The sequence below is a fragment of the Perognathus longimembris genome, chromosome 2, assembly GCF_023159225.1.
Source record: "Perognathus longimembris pacificus isolate PPM17 chromosome 2, ASM2315922v1, whole genome shotgun sequence".
NCBI classification, from domain to species: Eukaryota; Metazoa; Chordata; class Mammalia; order Rodentia; family Heteromyidae; genus Perognathus; species Perognathus longimembris.
Genome location: NC_063162.1, coordinates 21,389,717 through 21,409,629, shown reverse-complemented (window position 1 = coordinate 21,409,629; position 19,913 = coordinate 21,389,717). Strand labels below are relative to the sequence as shown.

Genomic DNA, 19,913 nt, shown 5'->3' with positions numbered 1-19,913 from the left:
CTCAAGGACTTTCCTGACTGGGGTCACTTTGAACTGCAATCCTCAGATCTCAGCCTCCTGAGTAGCTAGGATTACAAGCATAAGCCACTAGTGCCTGGCAAAACAGGTCATTCTTTTTTTTTTTTTTTTTGCCAGTCCTTGGGCTTGAACTCAGGGCCTGGGCACTGTCCCTGAGCTTCTTTTGCTCAAGGCTAGCACTCTACTACGTCAGCCACAGTGCCACTACCAGCCTTTTCTGTTTATGTGGTACTAAGGAATCAAACCCAGGGCTTCATGCATGCTAGGCATCCAGCTAGCTGAAATATTTTTACCTTATTTTGGGGGTGAAGGGAGTGGTAAAGCACAAACACATGGTCTTGTGTATGTTAAGCAAACTACTATTGAGCTATATACCTAGAACTATTCATGTGTGTTGAGTATATTCCATACAGAAACCAAACAGGTGCTATTGAAATAACAAAATTTGGCAAAATATTTAGCCATTGGTGATTAATATCTCAAAACAGTAATGTTTACAGAACTTTTGCTTTCTTTCTTTGTTTTTAGATAGGGTCTCACTATGTGGTTGACAGTGGCCTTAAACTTCTGGGCTCAAGCAATCCTCCAGCCTCATACTCTCAAGTAGCTAGGACTACAGATCTTTCCCATTGTGCTGAATCAAAGCATCTTTTAGAGTATGTAGGTGGGGGGGGCGGGTTGAATTCACAGCCCAGGTACAGTCCCTGAGCTTTTTCCGCTCAAGGCTAGGGCTCTGTCATTTTGAGCCACAGAGCTACTTCTGTTTTGTTCGTTTGTTTGTGGTTAATTGGTGGTAAGAGTCTCCTTGACTTTCTACCTAGTCTGGCTTCAAACTGTGATCCTCAGATCTCAGCCTTCAGAGCAGTTGGGATTACAGGTCTGAGCCACCCCCACCTAACCATGGTTTTTGTTTTCTTCCTACTTGAAGAAGGTGGGGATTAACCTAAAGCCCCACAGGTGGCAAGCCTGGCAAGCAGTCTACCACTGAGCTACACCTCTGGCATACTTTTTGTCTCTTTTCTTTTTTTTTTTTTTTTAAATGTAGGTACCAGGGCTTGAACTCAAGGTTGGTGCTCTCCCACTTGAGCCAAAGCTCCATTTCTGGCTTTTTGATGATTAATTTTGGTAATTAATTTGTTGAGTATTACAGACTTTCCTGCCCACGCTAGATTCAAACCTTGATCTTCAGATCTCAGCCTCCTGAGTAGCTAGGATTTACAGGCGTGGGCCTCAGGTGCCTGTCTATGAGCTGGAATCTTGAAACTCCATCTCAAAAACAGAACAACAGTAATATATAGCAGTGTTGCAGTGTGGAATTAGGTGTAAATTAGCGGCTGGGCTGCAGGTGTCCACTAGAGGGAACTGTTTCAAAATAGAGGCGCTTTTGAAATGAAGTGAAAGAAATGTATTGCAGGTGGAACGTCAGACAGAGGACTGGATAAATTAACGAGAATAAAAATAAACAAACCCTCCTCCTTACTAAGCGCTCTTCAATTTTGGTCTCTTTGTATAACAAAAATTAAGCACAATAAGCCTAGAGATTGTGCTAGCCGGCTTTCTTTCAGAGACTACGGCTCCCAGAATTCCCGGCGTGAAGCCCAGACTCTCTTCCCGGATGCTACTCGGCCTTCTGGGACTCGTAGTCTTGCAGTGTCCTTCGGGAGTTGTAGTTCCCTTCCCACAATCGGCTGGGCGAGGCTGCGCCGGCGATCAGAGCAGCGCTGGGCGTTCAGGGGCCAAGATGGCGGCGCGCCGGGGACGGAGAGACGGAGCTGTGCTGCCCCCGACTGGGGGCCCCGGCCCTGACCCCGGCGGCGGAGTCCGCGGAAGCGGTCGGGGGAGTCGGAGCCAAGCGCCATATGGTACGGCGGGCACCGTGAGCGGTGGAGAGCAGGTGAGAGGTTGTCGGGCGGCCCGCGGCAGGCAGCAAAGCGGCGTGTGCCGGGCGGTGACACGTGGACGCCACGGGAAAGGGAGGAAGCACTTGGGAGTCGATGCTTGATGGCCGCGGGAGTCAGGTTGGACCGAGTACACCCAAACCGTTTTTGGGGGGGCTATGTTGGCAGAGGCAGGGTTACTACAGCTGTTCCTGGGAAAGCTGGCGGGACCGGAGCGGGTGTGGGAAATATGGCTCTCATTTGGGGGGCCGGGGATTCAGGGTTGGAGTCGAAGGCCAAGTCTTTTCTCTGAGGATGCGGCTGAGGGCTCCACCAGCCCGGCGCCGCAGTTCCTTTTTCGGAACACGTGGGTTGTGTGGGGGGGGGGCAGAGCGATTTTCCCGGGAGAACTTGTCTGTCTCCCTTCCCCCTCGAGGCGGCGGGGAGACCCACGTGGGTTGGGCTCCGGGCGGGGGGGGGGGGGCTCAGGGCGCGGGTCCACGTGGGGGCGGGGAAAGGGGTGTCCACGTGGCTCCCGGCCCAGGCTGGCGGGCATCTACTATCCACGCCGGAGCCGCACTGCCGGGAACTGGGTGTGTCTCAGCCGGTCCCGCCATCTCTGGCCTGTGCTGGGGGCCCCTAGCCAGAAAGGAAGGTAAAGGGCTGCTAGAGTCAGCTTTGCCCAGAGCCTTTTAAGTTTTTGTCCTCTTGCACCGGTCTACATCGCTTTTGGACAGCGGGTGGTGGACTTTCCAGATGTTTGTGAAGTCTCTTCTCTAATGGATGGTAGGGTGTGATGGGAGAATTGAGTCTGAAAGGCTGAAGGAGTGAGCCTGACCGGCTTGGGGTGGGTTGTGACTCACTGGCACTGGCGTTTAGGTTGCCTCCTGTTCTGCCTTCTCATTTGTGATTCAGGGGCGTGGGGAGTTGTCAACGTACACCTAGGACAAGCTTAAGAAAGAAAAAGAGAGGTGCCTCTGTCACTGTTTTCTCCAGCATCTCTTTGGAGGAGGCAGCTAAGGCCTGCTTCTGTGAATTCACATAGAAACAAGGATGTTCTAAATTTAATAATGTTCTCTGCAGTTTTTGCTGGGGATGGGAAAGGTTGAAAGTGGTTTGAGAGCTATTCGACATTGGTTGAACACTTAATGGATGAGGGAGAATTCTTTTGGTCACAGTTTTCTTGGCCTTTAATTCTCCACACTTGCAAAGTATTAATGCTCCACTCTTTAGTAGGTTTCTAAAAGTTCCCACCCATGGTGGCAATGGGTAAGAATTAATTAAACTCTTCTCTCCCTCAAGCAATTTAGCTGGGTCCCACCTAGGTGGGAGTTGAGTTGTGTATATGCTACCTGGTAATATCATGTTCAACAAGCCATTCTATGCTCTTTCCCAGAGGAGAATGGCTTCTGGAATATGATTTTGGGATTGGTCACTTTCTCACCTTTTCAGAGGTTGCATCTTTGGGCTAGAGGGTTCATCCTGTAGGGCAGAGGCAGTAGGGATCCAAGGTTCAAAATAATATGTTCTGTTACTGAGATGTCATTATGTTCAGGCACAGAATAACATGATCACTGTCCTCTAGGATCTTATGTTTTAATCAGGACAGGTAGATACTGTGAATGAACAAAAGGAAAGTGCAGGATATTTAGGATTACTGCCAGCAGTAGTAATCTATTTTGCAGGATATGGGAAGGGATACTTTTTGTATGTGTGTGCTGGTTCTGGGACTTGAACTCAGGACATGGGTGTTGTCCCTCAGCTTTTTTGCTCAAGGCTAGCATTCTACCACTTGAGTCATAGCTCCACTCTGACTTATTGTAGTTAATTGGAGATAGTCTCATGGACATTCCTATTCCTGTCCCGCTGGCTTCAAACCATGATCTACAGATCTCAGCCTACTGAGTAGCTAGGATTACAGGTATGAGCTACCTGTGACCTAGCTTTTTATTATTTTTTTTAAAGCTTACTTTGTTATGCAGGAGGAGATTTCATTGTTGCCTTTCTCAAACATGTTTACAGTGTATTCCAATCAGTTTCACTCTATCACTCACCCTGTAGTGTGAAAGGTGAAAAGGTGAGAGACCTATATATCAGGAGTGGAGGAGAAAAAGCTGAAGACCAGGACTCCTGTGATCCACATTAAAGGGTTTAATGCTAAGTGCAGTAAGATACTACTGGCACTATTTATAAGGGTCTCAGGAAGTAATTATTAATACATTTTAAAAGGTTTTTGTTTTTGTTTTTGTTGTTGGGTGGTCATGGGGCTTGCCAGGTAGGCAAACCCTTTACCACTTGAGCCACACCTCTAGGCTGGTTTTTACCTCCAGCCTGGAGGAAGGAGCAAGATTGATGTGGGAAAGCCAGTTGGAAGAGTGTTGAAGCTAGGAGGTGCTGATGGCTGGCCCTGTTTGGATAATTTTGGTCATCTGGGAACTGTGCTGTTTGGGGGTTGAAGGATGAGTGGTTATATAAGGAAAGATATCCTTCTTGATTACCTCCTTGAGAGTGGAGATGAATGGTTTATATAGCTGGTCATTGCTTTGAGATTCTGCACTTGTAGCTGGGGCTCTAGTAGGGAGGAGGCAGGGCAAGTAGAGTTGCAGACTTCTTGCTCACCTGTGTCTTATTTGCTGAGCCAAGTGCTATTCAACTTCTGGTTGTAATTACAGGATTGTAAAGATCTGGGAGGGGTTAGTGCCTGAAACCTGCTTCCTTTCACTTCATCTCTGGATCTGGTCTCCTAAAATGTTCCTAACTAGCTCCCCTCTTTTCCTCCCCCTTCCAGAACTTACCAACTTTTTTTTGGAAGAAGAGGGAATAGTCACACCTGCCTTTTTCTTTTGGAGGAAGTGAAGTGATAAATTTCCCTTTGCTGAAGAAGAGTCTGTCTTTTCTGTGTTTGATCTTGTTCTTAGGCCTTTGGATCATGCTTCCAATAGTGGAGGCTTTAGCTTCACCAATACTTTTTGGCCCCTGCTCACACTTTTAACAAATTTGAGTGGGCCCTACCTCATGACAAGGCTGAAGACGTTGCTACCTCTCAGAGGAAGCTTATCTATAGATAGAATCAAGTCTTCTCATTGACTGTCACCAGATGGAAGTGGGAGGGGACCATTCCCTTGGGTTTGGGGATGTAGCTTAATAGAGTTTGCTCAGTGAACAAGGTCCTGGGTTCATTCCCTAGTACTAGAAAAGTGTGAATTGAATGAATACTGTGTATAAGATATTGGCAGGTATTATGGGCAGCTGGGAAGTATAAACACAATTAAACTCAGAAGTCTGGAAGAATATAAGCTAATAGAATCCAAAGGGTTATTTACCCCGAAGGAAGATGAAATCCAATTTTAGAAGAGATACATGGGGCTAGTGGAATAGGATGAGATTGTCAGAAAAGTGAACAATACAAAAAATATGAATTGGTCTGAAGAGAGATCAGCATGGTCTGGGAAAGCCTGAGGTATCTTCTGGAGGAAGGTAGGATTTGAATTCAATAGAGAACTGAGGCCTAACAGAGATTTGAGGTACTTCATCAGGTTGCTGTAGCTGGGTTCTCACAATAGTTGACCTCTTTGGTATGATCCTCAGGCAGGTCTCCTCTCCACTGTCTGGCAGATGTCTTGGACTCAGGGCCTGAGGCACTGTCCCTGCATTCAAGGTTAGCACTCTACCTCTTGAGCCACAGCACCACTTCTGGCTTTTTTCTGCTTATGTGGTGCTGAGGAATCAAACCCAGCGCTTCATGCATGCTAGGCACTCTATGGCTAAGCCACATTCCCAGTCCCTTCTGAATAATATTTTAAGGTTTATTTTTGAGGGAGGGCCTTGCTGTGCTGTGCAGCCTAGGAGGGCCTTGGATTCATAATCCTACCTCACGGCTCCTGGTATTATAAAGTTAAGTGCTGCCATACTTTGGGCTGGTTTTGGTCCTTATCATGTTTTTTTTTTTTTTTTTTTTATCTCCGCAGTTTCATAATCTCCTTTGGTTCTGTTTGTGAGTAGAAAACTCTTGTGCAGAATGTCATCCGGTTAAGACTTTTGCTCATAGGTTGTACTTGTTTCTGCCTAGCTAGCCTAGAGGTTTGGCTTAGCTAGCCCAGAGGTTTGGCGATGGTGGCTAAGTTTGGATTGGATGGTGGTGGTAGTTGAGGTCTGAGTATCTGCTTTGTGGAGCAAATCAATTAGCCCTACCCTATAGGGACCTTTTTTGACCTTTTCACCTTTTGCCTCAGGTATTGCTGCATGATGAGGGGGGTGATTCTGGCTTTGTCAATCTGTCAAGGCTGGGCCCATCTCTGAGGGAGAAAGATCTGGAAATGGAGGATCTGATACTGCAGGATGAGACACTACTGGAGACCATGCAGAGCTACATGGATGCCTCCCTCATTTCCCTCATTGAGGATTTTGGGAGCCTTGGAGAGGTGAGTTGAGGCTAGCCTTGGGGCCACATTTCAGGCAGAAGTTCTACATGCTAAGGCTTTACCTTGGAGTTGTTTTAGGCATGGCTCTGTTCTGGAAGATCCTTGATTATTTGGTGCCTAACCTAAGTGTGCGCATATACATATATATATACACACATACATACGTACGTACACATATGTATATGTACATACATATACTTGTTATTGTCTCTAGATGGGAGTTAGTTACAGGTTGCCAGCTTATGGCCCAATTAATGTTTAGGCTAGCTTGGATTGTAGCCTAAGGCCTTTCGTCTTATCTAAACCATTGATCTCTGTGTCCTGAGGGCTCTGATCTGCTTTTAAGCCGAATTCCAATCTAATCAAGATTTGGGCTGAGAATGTGGCTTAGTATTAGAGTCCTTGCCTAGCATGTATGAGGTTCAATTCCTCAGTACCACTTAGACAGAAAAAGCCTTGAGCAAAAGAAGCTCAGGGACAGTGCCCAGGTCCTAAGTTTATTTGTTTGTTTAGTTTTGTTTCTGTTGCCAGTCCTAGGGCTTGAACTCAGGGCCTGAGCACTATCCCTGGCTTCTTTTTGCTCAAGGTTAGTACTCTGCCAATTGAGCCACAGTGCTACTTCCGGCTTTTTCTACATATATGTGGTGCTGAGGAATCGAACCCAGGGCTTCATGTATATGAGACGAGCACTTTACCACTAGGCCATATTCCCAGCTCCACAGGTCCTAAGTTTAAAACCCCAGGACTGGCCAAAAAAAAAAAGTTTGCCTCATATCTTACATCTTGCCTGAAGTTGGGTAATGTGAAACCCAAACTTAAGATCTCTGTTAGCTCTGGAGAGTTTGTGGGTAGTAAATGAGATTGGAACCCATGCCTCCTGGTTTTTAGATCCCTGTTGTTGGCAAATTAAGTTGAGCAAAGCCCAGAAGATGAGTTCTCTCCTGACAGCTAGTTCTTCCCAACAGCTTAGTTCATTTTACATTATTAGAGATGTTGGTGGGAATTTCCTGTTGTCTTTCCGGAACAGAGCAGGTTATCTCTGGAGGACCAGAATGAAATGTCACTGCTCACAGCTTTGACGGAGATCTTGGACAATGCAGATTCTGAGAACCTGTCTCCATTTGACAGCATTCCTGATTCAGAGCTACTTGTGTCACCTCGGGAGGGCTCTTCTGTGAGTGTGGGACCAGGGGGAGGGACATGGCTGGCACAAAGGTTGTGGGCCTGTTCATGTAGCTCTGAAGCACAAACTGATTTCAGATCTTTCTTTCCCTCTTAGTTGCACAAGCTGCTCACACTCTCTCGGACACCCCCAGAACGTGACCTTATCACCCCAGTTGACTCACTGGGACCTGGCACAGGCAGTAGTAGAGTAAGTGGTGTAGACCTGACTGGGATCTCTCAGGGAACTCACAGGTCAGGGCAGTATATGAGGACTGGTTTGGAAAGAACTTTCCTGTAGAAATCTCGTCCTGAGTCTTTCTTGTCTTGTTTCCTGCAGGTTGAAATGTCGCTTACAGAATCCCCTTGGGACTTTTCCCCACCTTCCTTCTTGGAGACCTCTTCCCCTAAGCTGCCCAGCTGGAGACCTCCAAGGTCAAGATCACGTTGGGGCCAGTCCCCTCTTCCCCAACAGCGCAGTGATGGAGAGGAAGAAGAGGAGGTGGCCGGCTTTAGTGGCCAGGTGCTTGCTAGGGAACATGACAACTCTGTGAGCAGTATCACAGACTTCCCCATGCACCTGGCCTGCCCTGAGGAGGAAGAGAAATCAACAGCAGGAAAGGCAGCAGTGCCAGTACCTGGTGATGAGAGCATCTCCTCCTTGAGTGAGCTAGTGCGGGCAATGCACCCGTACTGCCTACCCAACCTCACCCACCTGGCATCACTGGAGGATGAGGAGGAGCAGCCAGATGATTTAACACTGCCTGAGGGTTGTGTGGTTCTTGAGATTGTGGGCCAGGCAGCCACAGCTGGTGATGATCTGGAGATCCCAGTTGTGGTTCGGCAGATCCCTGCTGGACCCCAGTCTGTGCTCTTGGATGACTCACTGGAGGCTACTTCTGCCTTGGAGCTGATCATGCCCACATCAGAGTCAGAGACAGAGGCTGCTGTGCCCAAGTTTGATACTTGCTCTGAGAAAGAGGGACTCTTGCTGGACTCAGCCTCCTTAATGGAGCCCAGGGAGATCATAGAGCCAGTGACACCCAAAGGGCCTCCGAACCCACCTGCCAAGGCAGTTCTGGGTTCCCAGCGAGTTCCCAGAAAGGGCAGGAAGAAGAAGAGCAAGGAGCAGCCACCAGCCTCAATGGAAGGATATACCAGAAGGCTGAGGTCATCCTCCCGTGGGCAGTCTACAGTAGCTACAGAAGTGACCTCTCAGGCAAGTGGCTTGCAGAAACAGCCTCAGGAGGAACTTCAGAGAAAAGCTGGGCCTCCTCAGGGCAGAGGGAAACCTAGGGCTTGGGCTCGGGCCTGGGCAGCTGCATTGGAAAAGCCTGACTCTGAGAACTTGGAGAGAAGTGCTGGGCAAGGCAGCCCTCCTCAAGAAGATTCTCCAGACATCTACTCTAATGTGGTTGATACACATAATGTGGCCAGCCCTGTGCCAGCTCATGTCTCACTGGTTGATTCTGCTCAAGCTGACCCCATGCCAGTTGACTCTGTTGAAGCCGATCCCACTGCAGTTGATCCTACTGTAACTAATCCTGTACCTGTTGATCCAGCATCAGCCAGTTCAGAGCTGGTTGACCCTCTCCCAGCAGACCCAGTGCTGACTGGCCCCATCCTGGCTGACTCAACGGAGACAACAGCTGACCCTGTAGTGGTTGCTCCCATCTCAGACAGCTTGCCGTCAGTTGACCCTGTGCTAGTTAAGTCCAGACCAACTGACCCCAGACGAGGTGCAGCAGCATCAATTCAAGGGAGTTCAGCTTCCCATCTAGACTCAGAGTCTCTGGACCCTCCAAAGGTCATTGTCCCTGAAGTCAAGGAGGTTGTAGGTCCTGTGAAGGTAGAAAGTACTACCAATACCACAACCCAGGAAGCTAGACCTCGGCCTCTCAGCCTCTCTGAGTACCGGCGACGAAGGCAACAACGACAAGCAGAGGCAGAAGAGAAGAGTTCCCAGCCTCCAGCTGGGAAGTGGCCCAGCCTTCCAGAAACCCCCACAGGACTGGCAGACATCCCTTGTCTTATCATTCCACCAGCCCCAGCCAAGAAGACAACTCCTCAGAGAAGCCCTGAAGCTCCTTCAGAGGCTTGCTTTGTGCCCGTGGCTCCCAGCCCTCCTTCTTCTAGTCCTGAGCCATCTGCAAGCAAACCTATGGCCTCAACTTCCACTGAACAGGTGCCATCCCAAGAGATGCCACTGCCAGCAAGACCTCCCCTTCCTGTGCAGTCTGCGTCGCCTGTTGGGCCCATGCCTCCCACAGTGCCCACTCCTTTGCCATTTCCCCCGGGTGGGCTGAGCATGCCCCCTATGCTACCCCTTCCTGCAAGTGGGCATGGGATCCCCAGTCTGCCCCCACCTCCCTTGCAGCCTCCTGCACTTCCAGTGTCTATGAGACCCATGCCACCTGATCCCTTCACTCACTATGCCCCTGTGCCACCCTGGCCTTGTTACCCTCCTGTGTCCCCCTCTGGCTATCCTTGCTTGCCCCCTCCACCAGCGGTGCCCTTGGTGTCTGGTGCTCCTGGTGCCTATGCTGTTGCCCCCACTTGCAATGTGCCTTGGGTACCCCCACCTGCACCAGTCTCATCTTACGGCTCCAGCTGTACTTATGGGCCCATAGGATGGGGCCCAGGACTACAACACCCTCCTTTCTGGTCTGCTGTTCCCCCCCCTCCTTTGCCCCCAGCCCCTGTTGGGAGAACTGTTCCCCCACCCAAGGTAGAGCACAGTGGCATCCCAGCCGTCCCTCCTGAAAATGTACTTCCTGTGCCAGTGGCTCCTTCCCTCAGTCTTGGGCCAACCAGTCCTGTAGCTCCACAGATAGAACCCACCAAGGTGGAGATCAAGCCAGTACCTGCATCTCCCCCTCTGAAACACCAGGTATCCTCCCTGGTGCAAAGCTCCCAGATCAAGACTCCTCCATCTCTACCTGCTGAGGGTGTAGCTGCTGAGGAGCCTACATCAGAGAGGCTAAAGCCTGAGGCCCAGGAGACCAGGCCCAGGGAGAAGCCCCCCACTCCTGCTATCAAGGCTGTTGCTATACCAAGGCACAACACTGTCCCAAAATTGCCTACTGTCCACCCAGCTCGTCTAAAGAAGCTGTCCTTCCTGCCTACCCCACGTGCCCAGGGTCCTGAGGATGTGGTACAGGCTTTCATCAGTGAGATTGGTGAGCTCTGGGTTTGAATCCTTTCTCCTTAGTAAGGGCTGCATACTCTATAGGGAGCATGTGAAGGCAAATGTGAGGTGATTGGAGGCTTCCAGAGACCTGTGTAGTCAGTTATATACATTCATATAAACATACATTTTGTTGTTTTTGGTCGGTCATGGGGCTTCAACTTGGTCTAGGCACTGTCCTGGAGCTTTTTCGCTCAAGGCTGGCACTCTACCACTTCGTGCCACAGCTCTACTTTTGGTTTTCTGGCGCCTAATTGAAGACTCTCAAGTTTTTCTGCCCAGGCTGGCTTGGAACAAGGATCCTCAGATCTCAGTCTCCTGAGTAGCTAGGATTACAAGTGAGCCACCAGCACTCAGCTTAGGGTTGTTTTTTTTTTTTTTGCGGAGGGGGTAGGCTTGGACTCAGGGCCTGAGCACTGTCCCTGGCTTCTTTTTGCTCAAGGCTAGCACTCTGCCACTTGAGCCATAGCGCCATTTCTGGCCGTTTTCTGTATATGTGGTGCTGGAGAATCGAACCCAGGGCTTCATGTATACAAGGCAAGCACTCTTGCCACTAGGCCATATTCCCAGCCCCTAGGGTTTGTTTTTTAATCCTCTGTTGTTTACTTCTATAGGAATTGAAGCATCTGACCTGTCCAGTCTGTTAGAGCAATTTGAGAAATCAGAAGGTAAGAGAACTTGGATGGTTCATATACACAAACACATTCACACTTGTTTGGTTTTTTGGCAGTATTTGGAATTGAAGCCAGGGTTCTCACATACATAGCTGTACCACTTTAGGTATGATCCTAGCCCTCTCCTCCCTCCCCCCCCTTTCTCATTTACTATGAACCCAGTCTTTCTTTTTCTCTCCTTTCTCTCTTCCCTCCCTCTCTTCTTTACTCTTCCTTTTTTTGTGCCACTCCTGGGGCCTGAACTAAGGGCCTAGGTGCTGTCCTTGAGCTTTTTTGCTTAAGACTAGCCTTCTACCTCTTGAACCTCAGCTCTACTGTGGCTTTTTGGTGGTTAATTAGAGATAAGAGTCTGATGGACTTTGCTGCCTGGGTTGTCTTTGAACTGTAATCCTTGTATCTCATCCTCCTGAGGAGCTAGGCCTTTTTTAAATTGTCTAAGGAACTTTGCCTAGGCTTCCCTTGAACCCTCCATTCTCCTCTGCCTCTTGAGTACCTAAGATTACAGGCATGAACCACCACGCATGGATAGCTTTTTTTTCTTTTCTTTGAAGTGCTGAGAATTGAGCTCACGTATCGATTATATGATTTAGCTCTCTGTCCCTTTTTTTTTTTTTTTTCCTTTTGTTGATAACTTCATTTAGGATCAGCTTTGTAGTTGCATTAGCTGGAGTATAGGGGAGGGACAGTCTAAGCCATTAGAGCAGTCCTCTAATTGGTATGGAGAGACAAAAATTTGCCTGTGATGGGCTCAAGGCAAGCCTGTTAGGCAAGTGCAAGGCTCTGAGTTCAAATCCCACTGCCAAAAAAAGATTTACCTGTGACATTAATCTAAACTCAGGGAAATGGTGGTATAGCTTCCAAGTACTAGAAGACAGGAGGTGCATTTATGATGGGATTGTCTAGGAACATTTTTTGAAGAGAGAAATGCTTCTCAAACTGAGCCTTGAAAGATAAGATTTAGAGAAACAACAGTAAGCAGTAAAAACAATTAGTAAACATCAGAGGAGATAAAAGAATGATTCCTTAGGACATATTGGAAGGTAAATAAGTAGATTGGTTTTTGGTGGCTCTTGCCTGTAATCCTAGCTTCTCAGCTGAAATTGAGGATTTTAGTTTAAAACCAACCTGGGCAGGAAAGTCCTTAAGACTTCTACCTTCACTTAACCACCAAAGAGCCAGAAGTGGAGGTGTGGCTCAAGTAGTAGAATGCCAGTCTTGAATGATAAGGGAGAGGTGGGTGATAGAGGGGTCAGAGGGAAATAATTGGGAGAAAATGAGGGAGAGGGTGACACTGTTCAAAAAGAAATGTGCTTATTGCCTGACTTGTGTAACTGTAACTCCTCTATACATCATCTTTACAAAAAGAAAAGTACGCAAGAACATAAGGACCTGAGTTAAAGCTCCAATAGTACTGACGTGCACGCATGCACGCACACACACACACACACGTAAGACATGCTGTAGATGCTGTAGAGGCTATTATGTTCTTTTATTAAGGAGTTTATAGTTTCAGATGAATCTGCAGAAAGGAAGCCTGAGTTTTATCAGGTATCTATGCTATATAATTGAGCATAAATCATGCTACTGGTTAAGACTGTAGTTCAGTGGTAGTGTCTCTGTTTAACATGTGTAAGGCCCTGGGTTCATTCTCAAACATCATAGAAGTTTAGGTGGTGAGGCTAGGAAGTTATTAGGTAGGCAGGTTATGCAGAACTTTTAATACTAGGCTTATAAATTTGTCTTAGATTTCAGTATGTTTCAAGTAGTTATAACTCAACATGGTAACTGGCCTCTCACAGAGGTCTGGGTCTCTTGGCAGTCCAACAGGGAATGTATAGACAAAGTAGATTTTCCTCATTTGAGTCTCAAGCCCTTCTGTGCCACCTCAGTCTGAAACATCTGGTTGAGCTTTTAACTAGTATGGTTTTTTTGCAGCCAAAAAAGAGTGTCCTCTCCCAGCTCCTGCTGACAGCTTGGCTGTAGGAAACTCAGGGTAAGTATGGAGGAATGAGTGAGTTACCCTACAGCTATTGGTCAGCAGCCAGCCGGCGCTCCAGGACCATCAACTAGATGCCTCTGTTGCAGAGATGTTTGGTTACCTCTAGAGTCTTCTATTTCCCCATCCCCTTTTCCTCCCCTCACTGTCAGTCAGGTAGTATCCTGGGTGATAAGGTGAGGAGGTGTGGATTGCCCTCCAACTGGTTCCAGTTAGAGATTCCAAATACTGTTGAGGTGCTTTTAACCTTTTGTCAAATCATAGTTTTAGTGATTTCTTTCATCCTTTAGCAGACTTTAAGCTTGTTCAGTGGTGACAGGGTGACTTAAAATAGGGGGAAATATTAATGGCTTGGGGTTTTCCTGACTCCTTAGAGGATGTACACATCTTGTCCCTCTTTGCCTCCTGGCCTTTAAAATATGAGAGTCCTGGGCTGGGAACATGGCCTAGTGGTAAAGTGCTTGCCTCATATACATGAAGCCCTGGGTTTGATTCCTCAGCACCACATATATAGAAAAAGCCAGAAGTGGCGCTGTGGCTCAAGTGGTAGAGTGCTAGTCTTGAGCAAAAAGAAGCCAGGGACAGTTCTCAGGCTCTTAGTTCAAGCCCCAGGACTGGCAAAAAACAAAACAAAAACAAAATTTGAGAGGCCTTTTTCATTCTTAGTGTTCATAGTACAACATCCTTTTATTTTCCCCAAAGCATGTTCCTGTCCACATTGGTTTCAGGTTGTTTCACGCTGGGTAGGCAAGGTTCCTGAGTTGAAGGAGGGTGGTGGGTATTGATGGTCATAACCAACCTACCTCAGGATTGAGCACAGTTGAGACCCCAGTCACTTTTAAGGCTCTTTTGTGCTAGAGGAAGATGATGGGGCACTTCCAGCCTCCCATGTTTCTCAGCACATACCCTTTTCCCATGGCTAATGAGGAAAGCAGATGTACACGATAATGAGGCAATGAACCAGGCTCTCCCTTTTCCCCCCACCAGCAGCATTGACACTCCCCAGGAGAAGAGGCCCCTAGACCGGTTACAAGCCCCAGAACTGGCCAACGTGGCAGGTGGGTTCAGGTTGGGGAATTCTGGCTATTTGCACAGCACGTGCTGTGCAGAGACATTGAGGATAGAGATCAGTCTCCACCCTTGAGATGCTCACCGTCTAGGGAGTAGATGTAAAAACAAGGGAACATGTTGAATATTAGAGGTGAGTGTTAAGCCTGTGCTTTGCAGTGAAATCTGAAGTTTATTCTCTAATCTGAGTTTTGAGAAAAATCACTGGTATAGATCAGGTGGTAGATTGAGGGGACAGGACATTCTAGGTGGATGGTATAGCTTGAATGGACTTAGGAAACAACCATCCTATGTTCCAGGCATGTGAATGGCTTGGAGTGTAGTGGCTGATGAAGGTGGTGGGTAGACTGAAATGAGATAAAGCTAAAGTAGGATATCCAGGTAGAGGAACTTGAATGTCATGTTAAGCTGTTTGGGCTTTATCCTGTATATTGAAGAAACAATTGGAAAAGCTTTTTCACATTAATTTTTGAATGGTCTGTCCAAATGTAAAAGTGGTCATCAGGTGTGAAGCTGGAAGAAAGACAAGTTTATTTCATGAACATAGGCAAGATGCAAGCATGGCTGAAGAAGAGGGTGGGGCTCAGGATGCACTGAAAGGTAGACCAGGTCTTATGGGACTTAGTCACTAACTAAATTTAGGGAGTCAAGAAAATGGATTTAGGAGGACCCTAGCTAGTTGGATTTCTACGTTAGTCCTCAAGGTGGGACCAAGGGAGAAGGAACGGTTAAAGTGGGAGAAGGTGGGCTGTTGATCAAGTGTGGTGAACTTTGTGAGAAGTAGGGTCTCCTGAGCCTAGCTACACAGTATTTAGAAGTATACAGAATTGGATCTCACCCTGCTATCTCCGTCCTGCCTCCCCCCAACAGGGCTCACCCCTCCAGCTACCCCTCCCCACCAGTTATGGAAGCCCCTGGCTGCTGTCTCACTGCTGGCCAAAGCCAAATCTCCTAAGTCCACCGCCCAGGAGGGAACCCCGAAGCCTGAAGGAGTTACAGAGGCCAAACATCCAGCTGTAGCCTGCCTGCAAGAAGGGGTCCATGGCCCTAGTCCAGTCCATGTGGGCTCTGGGGACCATGACTATTGTGTCCGAAGCAGGACACCCCCCAAAAAGATGCCTGCCCTAGTCAATCCAGAGGTGGGCTCCCGATGGAACGTCAAACACCATCAGGACATCACCATCAAACCTGTTCTGTCCCTGGGCCCAGCCACTCCCCTCCCAAGCACAACTGCCTCCCAGGAACCACTTGATCACAGGACTAGCAATGAGCAGGCAGATCCCTCGGCGCCTTGCCTTGCCCCATCTGCCTTGCTGTCTCCTGAGGCCTCACCCTGCCGGAATGAAATGAACACTAGAATTCCCCCTGAGCCCTCAGCCAAGCAGCGATCAGTGCGCTGTTACCGAAAAGCCTGCAGGTCAGCCAGTCCCCCAAGCTGTGGCTGGCAGGGCCGTCGTGGCTGCAGCAGCCGTTCTGTCAGCTCTGGGTCCAACCGGACCAGCGAAGCATCTTCCTCATCCTCATCGGCGTCTTCCTCATCCCGGTCCAGGTCCAGGTCCAGGTCCCTCTCCCCTCCCCACAAGAGGTGGCGAAGGTGAGCTATGGTGGCTTGTTAGATCCTCTCCGTTTAGGAAGTTTATATACTTTATTCTGTGATTTATTTTGAAAGCTTTTCCACATACCAAAACAACAAACAAACCCCAAAACATAAAAGATAGCCTCAAAAAACAAAGGAACAAAAACTTACACATTGATGGGTATTTTGATGTACTAAGGTTTGGCTTTTTCTTTTCTTTTTTTCTTTTTTTTTTTTTTTTTATTGGTCGTGGGGCTTGAACTCAGTCTGGGCACTGTCCCTGAGCTCTTTAGCTCAAAGCTAGTGCTTTACCACTTGAGCTACAGCAACATTTCTGGCTTTCTGGTGGTTAATTGGAGCTAAGAGTCTCACAGACTTTCCTGCCTGGGTTGGCTTTGAACCATGATCCTCAGATCTCAGCCTCCTGAGTAGCTAGCTAGGATTACAGGCATGAGCCACCAGCGCCCTGCTTAAATTTTGTTTCTTTAGGCAAATTATGAGATTATCCTGTTAGACTTTGGAGTATTTCTTTCTTTTTTTTTTTTTTTGCCAGCCCTGGGGCTTGGACTCAGGGCTTGAGCACTGTTCCTGGCTTCTTTTTGCTCAAGCAAGGCTAGCACTCTTGCCACTTGAGCCACAGCGCCACTTCTGGCCATTTTCTATATATGTGGTGCTGGGGAATTGAACCCAGGGCTTCATGTATACGAGGCAAGCACTCTTGCCACTAGGCCATATCCCCAGCTTGACTTTGGAGTATTTCTAAGGTCTACTTCCATAGCTGAGTCTTAGGGAGACTTACAGTTTGATCTGGGCTTTGTTGCTTTCTTTGTATAATGTTACCAGTTCTTGCATGTGATACTTTGTTGGTGGTAGGTGGTATATTGGGTTTTAATGGGATACAGTTCTTCCCTTAATCATCTTGAAGAAAGTAGGCAGTTCTTTAGGGTGTCATGGTGGCCTCATCTGTTTCCTGATAGTATGGTTTTTGTTTTTCTCAGTAACAAACCCATTTTCCCACTTAATTCAGTGAGGCTATCATGTATTTTGGCAGTGACGCCAATCTCAGAAATGGCTTCCTGCTATGGGTCTGTCAGGATCATCTCGAACAGTTGTAACTGAATGATTCCCAACACCACAGAAACTGATTGTAAACCTGAGCACCAGTGTGAACACACCAATTATCCTATCTTCTCAGTAGGCTAAGATCTGAGGATCAAAGTTTGAAGCCAGCTGGGGCAAGAAAGTCCATGAGACTCCTTACCTCCGGTTAAGCACCAAAACCTGAAGTGGAGCTGTGGCTCCACAGAGCTTTTTTGCTCAGGGCTAGTACTTAGACCCTGAGTTCAAGCTCTAGGACTAACACCAAAACAAGAAAAGAAAAGAAGAAACTGGTTGTAGAACTAAGGTCCAACCCTTTATTTCCATTTATTTTTCTATTTTCAGGTTTGTTAAATGTTTTTAATTATTTCCCTCCCTCTGCTTACTTTCCGTGTGTGTGTGTGTGTGTGTGTGTGTGTGTGTGTGTGTGCGCGCGCGCGCGCGCGTAGCCCAGTAGTCTGGAACTCTTGATCTTCCTGCTTTAGCTTCCCTAGTGCTAGAATTACAGGTGAGTACCACCAGGCAGCTGTCTCAGTTTTTAGTGGTACACTTGAAAAATAAAAATAAATGTCAGCCAAAACATTCCAATGCATTCCATACCCATCTAAAGGCCTAGAAAAGGCCTCAGCTCATTGATTTGTTCCTGTCTAGAACTCTTCTCTGCTTTGATTCTGAGCTTCCTGATTGGGTAGCAGGGCTGGGTTGGGCCTGGGTGAGGTAAGTGGTGTATGTCTGCACTACCTCTACCATACTCACATGCCTTTGAATTCTCTAGGTCTAGCTGCAGTTCCTCTGGACGTTCTAGAAGATGCTCTTCTTCCTCCTCTTCCTCCTCCTCTTCCTCCTCATCCAGTTCCCGAAGCCGATCTCGCTCCCCATCCCCTCGCCGGAGAAGTGACAGGAGACGGCGGTGAGCATGAACGTTCCAGAGGCTGTGCATCTGGGATGCCAAATACCTGAGAGTTCTGAGTCACGTTGTGTTTAGAGAATTGATGACATTTTTCTCTTGTCAGGTACAGTGCTTATCGTTCACATGACCATTACCAAAGGCAGAGAGTTCTGCAGAAGGAGCGGGCGATCGTGAGTAGAGGAGCAGGTTTTAGAGGAAGGGGCTTGCTCTGAGCCAGAAACTCAGAGACATTTTTAGTTGCATCTCTGGCTTATAAGTGTCACTTTTCTTTAATATCCAACATAGGAAGAAAGAAGGGTGGTCTTCATTGGGAAGATACCTGGCCGCATGACTAGATCAGAGCTGAAGCAGAGGTTCTCTGTTTTTGGAGAGATTGAGGAGTGTACCATCCACTTCCGTGTCCAAGGGTAAGCTTCAGTCTCAAGGTCAGGATGGGCTACCTGTGCCATTCACCTACCTTGTTTTGTCTTTTCTTGTTCTGCTGTGCTGGGCAATGGGGGCAACTTCATTTCTACAATCAGGGTTGTGCATTAGAGTCAGAAGAACCTCTGTACCCTGGGGTGCTCTGTCTTCTCCATGACCTGTGCCCAAATGGCCTAACTTTCCTACCAGTGACAACTATGGCTTCGTCACTTACCGCTATGCTGAGGAGGCATTTGCAGCTATCGAGAGTGGCCACAAGTTGCGGCAGGCAGATGAGCAACCTTTTGATCTTTGCTTTGGTGGCCGCAGGCAATTCTGCAAGAGGAGTTATTCTGATCTTGGTGAGTAGATAGAGGAGGGTCCAAGGCATGGACATACTTTATCCTTTCCTTAGAAGAGTTCCTAACTCTTTGACAGTAGAGCTAGGCAGACTTTTCATCTGAGGTGCAAAGAACCTAAGGGGTGGGATAAGAGGAAATGTGGGCTCTTCCATATCACTTTAAATTGGGACAATTTAGCTCTAATCCATTGTTTGGATTGGAGAGCACTGGCTTTTTGAGAACACTACTAGCTGGGATATGTTGTCAGATAACTTGATGGATTTTTTTTGTCCCTCTCTACCTTTGTAGACTCCAACCGGGAAGATTTTGACCCTGCTCCTGTAAAGAGCAAATTTGATTCTCTTGACTTTGACACATTGTTGAAACAGGCCCAGAAGAACCTCCGGAGGTAACCCTGGGCCCTCTCACTACCCACCCCCTTTCTTTGGAGGTGCCCAGCCTCCTCTACCCCCCTCTCCCACTCTAGGGGAGAGAGCTGCTAGTGAGGAGATGACTGTTTTATAAGAAACGGGAAAAAGTGAAATAAAAAATGTGTTAAATCAGATTTTTTAAAGGGGTATTTGTTTTTTATAATAGGTATTGAAACAAGTTAAATTGCATTCCTATGTAAGATGGTTGGGGCTGAGGGAACATCTAAGTCACTATGCAGACTAATAAATACGAACTAGAGAGAACTCGTGTTATTGTGCTTCTTTCTTTAGTGCTGGTGCCAAATGTATTGACTTTTCCTCTGTGAACACAACTCATGTACATGCCTACGTCTATTGGGTTTCAAGTGCTTCTAACCAGGACCAAAATCCCACTAGATTTAAAAGTTGGTGTCTCTCCCCTCCCTCCTCCCTCCCCCCCTTACTTATTTACCATGCCAGCACTGGAGCTTGAACTCAGGGCTTTGCTTAGCTTTTTAATAAATTTTTTTTGCCAGTCCTGGGGCTTGAACTCAGGGGCCTGGGCACTGCCCTTGAACTTCTGTTTTTTTGTTTTGTTTTTGGCCAGTCCTGGAGCTTGGACTCAGGGCCTGAGCACTGTCCCTGGCTTCTTTTTGCTCAGGGCTAGCACTCTGCCACTTGAGCCACAGCGCCACTTCTGGTCATTTTCTGTATATGTGGTGCTGGAGAATCGAACCCAGGGCTTCATCTATATGAGGCAAGCACTCTTGCCAC

At 47.7% G+C, this 19,913-nt stretch overlaps 1 protein-coding gene across 5 annotated transcripts; it reads left to right on the top strand.

Moving 5' to 3' along the window:
• Positions 1-1,717: 1,717 nt before the first annotated feature.
• Pprc1 (PPARG related coactivator 1) lies at positions 1,718-19,442 on the top strand. Of its 5 annotated transcripts, XM_048338388.1 has the most exons (15): positions 1,718-1,912; positions 6,128-6,316; positions 7,344-7,490; positions 7,596-7,688; positions 7,818-9,662; positions 10,368-10,656; positions 11,279-11,332; positions 13,274-13,331; positions 14,322-14,392; positions 15,273-15,996; positions 17,852-17,986; positions 18,090-18,156; positions 18,272-18,393; positions 18,599-18,750; positions 19,039-19,442. In XM_048338388.1, the coding sequence occupies exons 1-15, from the start codon at positions 1,760-1,762 to the stop codon at positions 19,140-19,142; spliced, it is 4,203 nt and encodes a 1,400-aa protein (XP_048194345.1). In that variant the 5' UTR covers positions 1,718-1,759; the 3' UTR covers positions 19,143-19,442. The 5 variants fall into 5 exon arrangements, with proteins under 5 accessions (XP_048194345.1, XP_048194343.1, XP_048194344.1 ...); XM_048338386.1 differs by having other exon boundaries at positions 7,818-10,656; positions 14,325-14,392; XM_048338387.1 differs by having other exon boundaries at positions 7,818-10,656; positions 18,096-18,156.
• The last annotated feature ends 471 nt before the right edge of the window (positions 19,443-19,913 follow it).